Raw genomic sequence first — 12,523 nt, forward strand, 5'->3', positions numbered from 1 at the left:
CCTCCCATGTCATCTTCCCGGTTTTCCCAGCCTGCTGTAGCTCGCTGGCCACACTGTAGTTCAGCTGCGGGACAGAGCACGTGGGCGCTGGCTGCTTAACCGTCCTGCAGCACGGAGCAGGGGGCTGGAGTATTTTGGCATTGGTATTTTGGCATTGACTTTAAAGTATAAGCACTTCAAATGCAAAGACATAAATATTCAAGCACAGACCTTTTCAATCATTTGGTCACTTAACTCAGTATTCTACTTTTACCTTCTAACCCTTCTTATCATCACAAGGGGAAAAAGTGTACTCTCTCAAGGAGACGAGAGGAATTGCCCTTTTCACCGCCAGGAACTCACTGTGCAGCGATTTTGATGAATTTTTTCACCAGCTGCACTCGCTTGCCCAGCTGGCTGCAGAGCAGGATCTCCGTGGCCACCCAGAGCTGGACTTCATTGCATCTCTGCAGCAGAAGGCTGAGGTTTGCGGTGTGCTCCCCACTGCCTTGTCGGCTGAAGGTGAAGTAGATCAGCTCTTGCTGCAAGAAGATGGATTCACACCAGCATTTATTTTTAGCACAGAGACAAGCTGATACAAAAGTCAGTCCATTTTTAAGAGCTGCCTCAGTTCGCCACTCTCATAATGTGTCATGAGAATAGAACAATAGATTCAATTTGAAACAATGCAGTTTTAGAGATGCCTTATTAAATAATGTTCACCTAGAATCCTCAGGAAAATCTTATTTTAGAATGTGCAGATGATACAGTTTTACACGAAAACCTAAGAAGTTCTAAAGTTTAAATCACAGGCTGAATCAAATCCAAACTTCCTGAACTTGTTATACCGGCAAAAACAAGTAGAAATGATTGTCACTAGTATAGGGAGATTCTTTCGACAAGGGCTCTCAAATTTTAGTGTGAATCAGGATCACCTAGAGGCCTGTTACAGCTCGCTGGGCCCCATCGCCCACATTTTCTCATTCAGTAGGTCTGTGGTGGGGCCCCAAACCTGCATTTATAACAAGTTCCCAGGTGGTGCTGCTGATGCTGTCTGGCTACCCACTCTTTGAGAACCACGGATAAAAGATACAGTAAAATCATAAACAGAAAGAGAGTGAGATTAGGGCTAGGTCCAAAATTTACAAAATTGAGCAAGACGAGTGACTATTTATATAGACTGATCATATGCAGAGCAACAGAAGAGATTTGTTTTTAAATGAAGGGGTGTGCGCACTCTCCCCTGCTCCCACTGAGAGAGCAGCACAAGCAGGACACATCCTACTCTTACTAACATTTCCAAAGACACAAATCATTTAGCTTGAAGGAGTTCACTACTTGCTTAAATTTAGATGATAACGTTGGCATTTTTTTAATGAGGACATTTAAAAGACATTCCAAAATGAAAGCGAAGCTCAAGCCCCCAAGTTGGGCATGAGTTTCTTCAGAAGGAAAGGCTGTTTTGTAATGAAAAATTTCCCTACATGGCAAAGCAAACGCAACATATGGTTGCAAAGAGCTGTCTCATTTTTCATCTCCTGACTCCTGTGAGCCTTTCCGCTGGCTACATTTATTCCTTAGTTGTCAGTAGTATTTTGTCCCTAATCTATTATCTTATAAATGTTTAAGCTGTCTTCAAAGGGAGGGTTGATGAACTTAAAAATTTGAAATATATCTCCAAAGTTTCAAGAAAGTACTTTAAGTCTTGCAGCATAGTCTAAATGTATAGAATGTTCTTGAGGGAAAGAATGACTCTATGTGTATGCTGGTATGTGCATAAATATGATTCTTGTATCGCTACCGTGAACTTTATGGAAAAAATAAAAGAATCAATATCAAAGTTGTCAAATGTAAAATGGCTCTTCAGTTTCATTAGAGCTTCATAAACACGCAAATATTAAGTATTCACACGTATAAAAATACAGCATTTTTATACTACACATATGATTATATTAGGAACATATAAAGCATGATCATGTATTCTGATTTTCCTAGGTTTGGGTCAGTCTTTCAATGTATTTCAAGTCCCCAAAAATCTTTTGGGCTATGGCATCCTAAGCATAACTATATCACCGGATGATGGATCTTCTTAAAACTGAGTCACATACAAATACTCTTCAAAAAGAATGCAAAGTTAAAATAGCACTAGCATTTTTTATCTTTTCACTCCTTACTTACCTCGTGAATCGAATTGAAGAGACTCCAATCAAAGTTCATTAATTCCAGAGCAAGATCCCAAGTGTTCATTCCCAAAATCCTTATCGACCTTTGCTGTGATTCCTCATTTTCTGCAAATGGGTTCTAAACCGACAGACAGAAGCAGAAGGATCCTCAGTAATTCCCAAATGTTTGGCGCTGAACTGTCTGGCCACAGAAAAGCCACTAGAAGCCCAGATTAGGAAAGTAATCTTGTCTGAGTGCACTTAATATTTTCCCTGGTCTGTTCATCTTTGGTGAGTTACAACCAATTTGGGAAACAGCCTTGGAAACGGCAGAATGTGATCAATGATACTTCACTGAGTTAGCCTGCCCCTCCCCCCAGACACACACACACACACACACACACACGCGCGCGCACACACACACACACACACACACACACGCCCGCGCGCACATGCACGCATCCACAAATCTGATTATAAAACACTGCCCCAGCAGACAGCGTAATGAAAGCGAAAGCCCTGAAATCACTTTGGCTTCTGGTAAGAATTAATGTGCCAGCAGGTCAGTATAAAAACAAACAAAAGAAATGTCATGGTGCACTTCAATAAAGACAGACATGGCTTTTGCAGGAAATACGTTTAACAAGCCTCATCCCAGACACACATTTACAAATTTTATTAAAATGCCTGTGGAAAGTGAAAAAAAATTTAAACAAGAAATAAAAAATAAGTTACTTCATTTATACCCCACGGCGGATGATTATTTTAAGTATCTGTGGCTTTACCTACACAAATAGGTATGAGTCTGGTAATAGCATTTCCTTAAAATCTGGCATGGAATTATTAAATGTCACCAAAACTTTAAATATTTTGTCACTGTTAAATTTGTTAAAAATTATTTGGTATTTAAAAAAAAATATTTGATATTTTCTAATTAAAGTACAAATTCTCCAGGGGCATCTGGCTGGCTTAGTCCGTAAAGCACATGATATTGGGGTTGTGAGTTTGAGCCCCACATTGGGCTTAGAGTTTATTTAAAAAAAAAAAATTCTCCCATTGAGGGGTTGGATTTGAGTAGTTAGTGATGTTAAAATTATTAATGACTTGGAAAAAAAGATGGGACTTTGCAAAAATAAATGACATGCCAGGATGAAGAGAATATTTCAGGTTCCGAATATTAATTCCTATTTTAAAACTGCAAAACTATTTGCATTTTACAAGTTTTATTGTTATGAAAAGGTTTCCTAATTTGAAGGAGAAAAAAAAAAAAAAAGGCAAAAGGCCTCCCCACAGCTTCTCCACAGACTTGATTCTTTTCAGTGCAGGTCAAAGTACAAATTGTCCCTGTAGCCCAGAGTGGGACACAGTGGGGAGCTCAATGAGGGTGGACTGAAAGAATGCGTGTGCAAATACTGAGTAGGGGAAAGCCCACGTTTCTCATGGCCTGATTAGTTTGGAACCAGATAGATGCCATGCTACACTGCAGGCGTTCAGAGGGAGAGCCAAGAGCTGGGAAGTAACATAAATCTCTGCATACTAATTTGGAGATGTAAGGATATTTTCACTTGGCTTTTTATCCCTCCTGCTTTTTCTCCCTAAATGCACCCTTTGCCCTGGTACTGCCCTCTGGTTGTCCAAGGCTGTCTACGGCCCTCTCCAACAAACACTTCCTATTTCTCTAACCCATTCATTCAGGGCTCTAATTCCCACCTTCTGAGAAGAGTAACTCATCTATATGTAAGTGGAGTGGGTGCTAGTGGTTCCGCATGTTATCTATCCTGCCCTTAGAATATTCCATTTCAACTGAAATCTTTTGGAGATAAAACACTGAAAGCTATGATTCCAACAGGGGAATCTCAGGCAGGATGCAGAGTTGGAAACGTTTGAGGGCAGGATGGCAACTGGCTTATCTGGGAACATACTTCAGAGCACCCGTTTATTCCACTAGGACATTGCTTAGGCCTGCCTTCTACTCTTCTGAAGCTGGCCCCAGATGGTGGAAGGAGAGCTCTGGAACTACCAGGAAGTCTATGGGTCGTACGAGGAAGGAGGGCATGGAGGACAAGAGTGTGAGTTTCCACCATCATCCAGGAGCTCCACAGAAGCCAGAGGGTAGATCGTCCTCCTTCATAGGGAGGGTTAAAGTTAAGCCAGTCTCACTGTTTACTCAAGGATGCTGTGCATCCTGTTCATCATGGTTCCCTGATGGAATTACATCATGCACAGACACAGGACCTGTGACCTGCTGAAGGACACTCCGAAGCAGAGAGGTCCAAGTAAGACAAAAGTTTCCCTCTGCTTTGCTCCCTCATCATATACAAATGAAAGGTATGTTAGAGCTTCAGAAGCAAATATTGGCCTGGAATCCTAGCACTTTCCCTTACTTGGCTGCAGGAAGCTAGAGTAAGGGACTCCGCCTCTCTGAACTTCACAGGGTCACTGGGAATATTAAATGAGATACTGTATGTAAACTACCCAGCACCTAACTGTCTGGTAGTAAGTGCCAAAAATGACAATGATTAGTATTCTGGTAGGTTGATACTTGAAGATAATTTTACATAAAATATTTTTATTATAAGCAGTTTTGGTTAACCCATGTGGTATATACATCCCTCAATTATAAATACAACAGGAGTCGCCTAGAAAAAACCATCCCAGTCAGTGATGGCTCCGTGAAGTAGACTAGGACCATGTCTCTAGATGATACTATCACCGTCTGGCAGAGCCTGCTCTTTATGGGTGATGGGTCTGAGGCCTGATCCTACTATGCAGAAAGCAATCACAAGGCTGAGGTTTTTAGGAAAGTAAGAACGACAAATCATCTGCTTAGGTGTAAATGTTCTTACATTTGAAATGAAAATAACTTACAGCATGGGTTCTACATTTCTTCCAACTCTTACTCCTCACCGGCATCCCATGTACCATTGTTATGAGCCTATCTTACAGGGGAAGGCTGATAATTGACCCTTTCTTCCAGGGAATGGTACACTCAAAGTGTGCCAAATAGACCAAAACAATACAGTCTCTTTCCCCTAAATTTGCACAGGGTACATTTCTCAGCCTGATCTCCTCATATCCATCAAAAAAGAAGGAAGGGAATTAAGATTAATGGGGGGGGGGGGTTACTTCTCTCCTATCCCTTGTTTCAGAGGCCCAGAGGGAAGCAGGGTTTGACTCAGGAAAGGCTTAGGATTCCTCAAGGTGTACCTGTCTTTGATTTGCAAAGGTGGTGTTGTTTGCCAAGTATATTACTGGCCAGAGGAGGAAGTAGTTCAATGTGTTTCTCTAACATTCATTATAAAACATACAAAAATACGACTTTAGTCTGCTGTTTGTGTTTCAAGTAAAGGCTAAAAGTCCTTACCAAAGTGTCAGCTAGGTCTTTTCTGTAGACATATATCCGACCTGATGCTTCCAGGGATTTGGAGATGGCCAAGTCATTTGGCTGAAGTTCATGCTTCTCTTTATTTAAAAAAAAAAACAAACAGTAATTAGAAACACAAGAACAGTAGTAGGCATACACAGTATATCTAAAGAGTGAGAATTGCCAAAGAAAAATATTTAAATGTACATAGAATGCAGATTTAATTCAGTTCCGCAAACTGTGTTCAATGGCACCAATGGGACCATGGACATCACTGCTCAATATCCATAAAGTGGAAGCCTTTTGCAATTCCTTCTTATAATATTTAGTCATTTTTTTAGAACACAGTTTAGGAAAGAAAGTAAAAATCACTCATAATCCCATCACTCGGGGATGCCTGGGTGGCTCAGTCCATTAAGTGTCTGCCTTTGACTCAGGTCATGATCCCAGGGTCCTGAGATTGAGGCCCACGTCGGGCTCCTTGCTCAGTGGGGAGCCTGCTTCTCTCTCTGCCTTTTGCTCCCCCTGCTTGCGTTCTCTCTCTCTCACTCTCTCTCTCTCACTCTTGCTCTCTGTCAAATAAATAAATAAATAAAATCTTAAAAAAAAAAATAATAATCTCATCACTCTAAGATAACCATAGGATGGTAATGTTGGTAACATTTGGGTATGTTTTTGTTCTGATCTTGATGTGAATGTGTATAAACAACATCCACGCATACATATAATTGCAATTATTTACACATATGCATTCATAATTAGTATGGGTACATACATATACATTTGCAGTTATTCCATATATGGTTTTATATTCTGATTTTATTAAGCACTTATCCACTTGTCAAAATTAATTATGTATGTCATGTTTAATTGGTTACATAACAGTCCATTACACCATCATGTAATCTTTCCTCTATTGTTGACCAATTTAATAGTTTCCAATGTTTTTGTCATATCAATTAGATGGCGAGATATATATAAATACTAGCACGGGGTCTGGCACATAAGAGGGGCTCGATAAATGGGATCTATTATTATAGCAGCCATAATATATACTGCTGAAGTCAGCATCCTTATGCATAAATCGTTGGCTGCTCATAGATGATTTTTAAAAATAGATTCTCAGAAATGGAATTACTAGGTCAAAGGGGAATGAATATTTTTTGAAGTTTTTGATACAAACTGCCAAATTGCTTTCAAATTCTTACACTGACCAATACTGATCATTCCTTGTGGTAAGTTTGCTATTTAGCTAAAACCAAAAATAGATTCTCTGTTTATTTTAAATTTCTTGACTACTGGAAAAGCCAAGTATTTTTCACGTATTCTTCTCTTTCCCTTATTACAAATTATTCCTGTCCCTCAGCCATTTTTCTACCACCGTTGGAGCTCTCTTATAACACAATAGCCTTCTTTGTAGAAAAATGTCCTCCTCTTAACTACAAATTACAGATGGGAATTGACTAAACTAATCCTCAAGTTTATTGCACTGTAAATGATCAGCTTCTAAGTCAGCCTTTTAGTTACCCAGCATGGTTGGGGAACACTATATTCCATGTATCTTTTTCTAGATAACTTAATCAGTTCAAAGACCAAATTTTGTTTTGAACATTTCTGCTTAATACCAAGTACACAAATGATAATCCAATATATTCTTTATGGCCCAGCATTATAAAGATCAATAGCACTTCCGTGTCAGGCCATTGACGTGTGTGGTAAATGATCCCACATGGCTGGGCTCTGAAGTTCTTCCATCTCTCCTCCCTCTTTCTCTAGCTTCAATTTCTTGCAGCCTTGTGTGTGCCTATGTTCACCTTACATCGGAATTTATGAGAGCCATTCTGCCCTTGCTACAGAATAAAATGCCATGGCTTTCTGACAGTAACTTTTCCATTTTCTGGGAAATATTTTTTGTCTTATTTTCAGGTTTGTCACTAAACTCTAAAAGATAAAAGCTCATAGAATTTTAAGCTCTGAAAAACTAGGCAGGTAGGTTTCTGTTACTACATACATTATACCTACTCAGGGTATAAAGCTAGAAACCTACTGAAAGCCATGAGGATAACAGCCCCAGTCCTTTTAGAAAAATCCACAAAACCTACAACATTTGCAACATTTTCAAACTTTTTTTGACAAAAAGAAAATAAGAGTAGATCTCACTGTCATTTCATTTTGAAGTAGTATCTAAAACATTATTTACTAAAAATTAGGTAATAGAGCAAGGAATACATTAAACACTGTTTTTCTCCTTTTTCTTCATAAAGCATTATTGTTTGGAGGATATGAAGCTACGGGCGGAAAGGTTCTTAACAGACCAAAGTACTAATTGATGGGAAATGATGGCACATTTCCAAATCTGTGGGATAATTCAGGAGATAAGCTGGTATTTCTAGAGAAGATTAGCAATGAGTCTATACACATTAGAACGACATTGGCCTCCCTGATGAATCTAATTTAATAGAGTGTAAAAATGGTATTTCATGGCCATCAAATAGATATTGGGTAGTAAAAGAGCTACTCATTACTTTCCAGATTCACGTGTGGCCCTGGGCTGACTCTGAGTCAGCCCCAAGGGAGAGAGGTCTCAGTCGTGCTACCAAGTTCACTCAGGGTCCTTCCTCCTCCAGAATGGGGACCCGATGACTACTTACCGTCATGGTACTTTCTTGAGAGGCAAATGTTGGTTTTGATGAAGCGTAATATTGTTTAGAATCATTTAATATTTTTGGTCACTTAAAATTAAAATACGTTTATCTTATCTATCTGGAATGTCTGAAATATTTTATTAAAAATTCAACACTCTCTGATTAAAATTCATGTAGCCCAGATGTTTCTCCCACTTTTGCTCTTTTTCTCTAGATAATGTTTTGATGGGATGCACAATTAGGGCCCTGTGAGAGGGAGGAGAGACTCTCATTAGGCCCAGGGAGAAGGGCTATACGCTTTGCTTATGCAATCCGCTAGCTTATAGGACCATTTACCTGCTTCTGAGTAACAAAGCAATAGAAGATTCTGTCACAGAAATGCTTTAACACCAAGTTAAATTCTCATCTTCTCCTCCTTCCCCTAGCATGATAACAAAGAATAAACAGGAACGCTGGGTATCGGCTCTCCCCCCTCCCTCTTGCCCCATCTCTGCTTGATTAGTTCACATAGCACTCCCGTTTTTCAACTACTGATGCTAAGTCACTTTCTTTGTATTTTTCTCAGGGTTAATGAGATATTAAATAAAGATTGTAAGCCAAAAAGGAGGCCAGCAACATTGAGATCTGACAGGCCCCAGTGAAAACGAAGGGGTCTGTTCAGGTCACATAGATCAATAGTGTCAGCTTGTAATCTGTGTGATCTTATTCAAAACAGACAATAAACCATTCTCCGAGGATAAATAAGGCCCAGCAGAAGGAAAAGCTATAACCAGACCTCACTCCCCACGTCCACCTGAACGAACACTGCCTGTGAGCTTTCAGCTTATTGGAATTTTTATTTCCTTCAACGGGGAGTCTTTTTAAGTATTAAACTGTCAGCCAGCAATATGACTAGTTCAAGGCTGTCTTTCTTTTTCCTTCCTCAAGTAATTTCATCCTTTAGCAATTTCCCAAGTTAATTTAAATATGAAAATAGAAGACTTATCTAGAGTATAAAATATGAAAAGCTTTATAATATATTTCAAAACACTGGCATGGCCCTTTATTCAATTCTTGGGGAGGAAATTCAGGATCCAACAGTATCCGGCTGTTGTCATGGAAACGCCTCCGCTAGGCAGCTTCTTATTGTTACTGTGGTCATCCAGCTGCGGGCCCAGAAGGGACAAGCCACACGTTTACCCTATAAAAATGTCGACTCTCCTTCTTTCAGGGAGATCCAGAGAAAGATTAATACTCCAGGACAGAAAACAGTTTACCCCCAGAGAAGGTGACGGCCACCAGAGCCAGATCCTCTTCCGCATGTTGGATCTTTTCTGCCACAACTTTCAGGATCTCATGCGCTGTACTGGAAACTTTTGCCTTCACACTGACATAGGAGTGCTCCGTTACGTACACGTGGCAAAAAACTGCACACAACACAAGAATTGTTAGTCAATAGAGAACTGCAGTCATGAGGTACAGACTTTTCCAAATAAAGGCATCCACTTTCCTATTCTCGTCAGTATAAAACCTACACAACTCGATTTACATATTTATGTCTGCACATGGGTGCCTGAGGACATCCATATAGAAATTGGTGCCTGCCCACACCTGAGATACAGACGTAACGTTATAAAGCTGGTGAATGAGCATGCCGAGGATTTAGGCTTCCCAAACTAATGAGAGACCCACGTCATGGAAGCATGCGCTCATGGTGGAGATGGCCTGACCACGGCACGGGGGGGGGGGGGGGGTGGTTACAAGAACTATAGCTCTGAGTTCCTTCTTTGAGGGTTACTGAGATTTCCCAAAGCACTATATTAAGATATCTCACTCATAAATTTTTATTTAACACTCCATTTCTGGACAGTCACAGTTGCTATTAGAGCTCTCATAAGCTTATCTAAAAAATCTGTCAGTTTGCCATGCTTTCTGTGTTCAGGTGTCTTGATCATTTAATAATGATGTCCCTGATCAAGATGGGGTGAATGTGGTTTCCAAATAGAAGTCACATTTCTAGCCCTTTAAGTTTCCTTTTTTATTGTCTGCAGTGCAAATAATTATTACTGGGACATCATCACTATCAGGGTGACTTGGGGTCCTGGAAAAAATTTTCTTTATGACTTGAGAGTAGAAACTGTTTAATAGCAGTGGAGATAACTGATACATTATTTGTTTCTTACAGCAGCTACTTTGAATTATAAAATACTAGCTTCTTTCAAAAAGATAATACAATTAGATATTCTTCTCTGCCATATTGCAAAAAATAAAAAACAAAGGGGGAGTGCAGTTCCTAAAAAAACCTTACATGCAATTTAAATGGCCCCACAAAAAGAAACTCAGGATGGTTCCTACAGAAAGGCAAATGAGCAAAAAAAAAAAAACAACTATGAGTTTAGGTGTAGGAACCTCAAAGTAAACACGCCACCGGAAGGCATTGACGATATTTTGATCTTGGCTTGGATTGGTACGTCACTAAAACACTAGCATCTCACAAATAGTTGTTTTATATGTTGTCAACAGACACGGGAGAGGCAAAAAAAGCTTTTTTGCTTCCACAGAAAAATGAAATTTTGAGCAAGACAAGATCCAGTACACAAACCACTGAATATGAGGAAAGCTTACTTAATAAACTGATGAACAAAAAGAGGCCAGGGGGGTCTTGAAATACTTATACTCTTTGTAATCAGCTTGGGAAATTATCTGATCAAACTATAAGACAAATCAGCCTGGAGGATCAGCAGCTAAGGAATTAGGAGGTAAGATCATTTCTTTCCCAGCTTCCACAAACACTATGTAGCAGAAGCAGCACGGGTGTGACACTTTGTTGCTTAAGTACGTGAGAAGCTGAGCAGACATGAAACCTTCACACTCAGAATTTCAGCACAGACCGAGAGGTGGGCTCAAAGAGAAATCTCCTAGTCACAAGAGCGTGAATGTTTCCACTGTTGTGTTTCCCCAGGCTCGGCACTTGACTCAACCTTTAAGCAAACAGGAGAAAACCATTTCCTGTTCTGTTACAAAGTAGTAACAGAAGGCAGCACCTTCAGGGGGCTAAAGGGTGCCCCCTGGTACCGAGCGAGCAGCCGTCCTCAGAGTGGGTCCCGAGCTCTGTCACCGGGGAGCAGTGGGGAGTGCTGACCAAGGGCAGGCGGCCTGGGCCTGCGGCCCTGCTGGCGCGAAAAGCCTTGCCTTGCGGGGGATTTCAGCTGCACTCTCTTGCTTCCGCTGTTCTCGCCGAGAGTCTCCTCTACATCTCAGGGACCGACCCCACCAAAGCTCTGCATGTTGGCTCTCGTGGCCTTTCCAGTCAGTCCCAGGCAACGGGCTGACAGATCAGGGAGAGAGCAGCCACGAGGCACAGGTGGCACCCACCCGGCAATTCTGCGCCTCTCCCTAAGGAAGTAAAGGGGCTCTTCGAAGTCTTCTCTCCTTCCTTCCAAATTAAAAACGTCCTTGGTCCCTGAGACACTGGTGTATGAGCAAGAAAACTGCAACACTCAAAGCAAGAAAATAAAGACCACCGTATTGGGTGCGAACATGCTCGTCACAGGGGTGTGGCGGCTGGAAATTCTCCAAGGCAGGCTGATGTGTTAATGCTGGACAATGAGGGTGATTAACCGCTACTCCACCTACCCCAAACCCTCGTTAAAATCATACTCACTTTCCTCTGTTTCAGTCACAGTTCCTCTATGCTGGAGCCAGTTCTCCTTAAGACTGAATTGGTGGAAAAGGGCTTTATTCTGTGAGAAGCGAGAAAGAGAACAATGAATGAATGCATTCCTGCCCTTTGGAAAACCACAGCTGTTTACAACATGTTCCAAAAGAGCTAGCCAATTTTCTTTCCTTTTTTTTAAGTATGAAATCCACCCAACCAATTTTAGAGGAATAAATAGGGAGTTGCCTCTATTAATGCATGTGGAGGTAAAGATTCTGAGCAACATAACAGACCTTGGCCAAAGCCAGAAGCAGGCAAAAAGCTCCTATAATTATTCCCTGCAACATGCTGGAGAGTACTGGCATGATTTTGAACTCTGGCTACTACAAATACCCACAGATTCTTCTCTAGAGAGAGACATCCCAACATTAACCATGCTTTTGGATAAAGCAACTTTGAGACGGTTGCATATTTCTGCTGTAGCACAATGACTTGCTTAAGGGAAATAAGTACATTATTTATTCTGATTATCCACCCGATAGGTCAGCTTCTACGAAACTCGTGCCTGACAACTCATTTTGCATTTCCCCTTCAAGGTGACTAGGAAACACACTCCTTCTTTCTCTTTCTGTCGGGTTGAAAAGTACTTCCTCACCCTTGCCGTCAAGATTCTTGCATGCATTTTTTTTTCTTTTTTTGCACCAATGTTTCAAATTCAAATTTAGATCACTCTGGG

At 40.7% G+C, this 12,523-nt stretch overlaps 1 protein-coding gene across 3 annotated transcripts in view; it reads right to left on the reverse strand.

The window, feature by feature from the left end:
- RAPGEF5 (Rap guanine nucleotide exchange factor 5) overlaps positions 1 to 12,523 on the reverse strand; it is a 225,194-nt gene that overhangs the window by 24,156 nt on the left and 188,515 nt on the right. For all 3 annotated transcript variants that reach the window (XM_078059361.1, XM_078059362.1, XM_078059363.1), the window contains 5 exons: positions 11,794 to 11,872; positions 9,407 to 9,556; positions 5,506 to 5,603; positions 2,158 to 2,280; positions 343 to 521 (listed from right to left, as the gene is read on the reverse strand). In XM_078059361.1, coding sequence (XP_077915487.1) covers positions 343 to 521; positions 2,158 to 2,280; positions 5,506 to 5,603; positions 9,407 to 9,556; positions 11,794 to 11,872 — 629 coding nt within the window. The remainder of the gene's footprint in view (positions 1 to 342; positions 522 to 2,157; positions 2,281 to 5,505; positions 5,604 to 9,406; positions 9,557 to 11,793; positions 11,873 to 12,523) is intronic.

The sequence above is a fragment of the Halichoerus grypus genome, chromosome 12 (assembly GCF_964656455.1).
Source record: "Halichoerus grypus chromosome 12, mHalGry1.hap1.1, whole genome shotgun sequence".
NCBI classification, from domain to species: Eukaryota; Metazoa; Chordata; class Mammalia; order Carnivora; family Phocidae; genus Halichoerus; species Halichoerus grypus.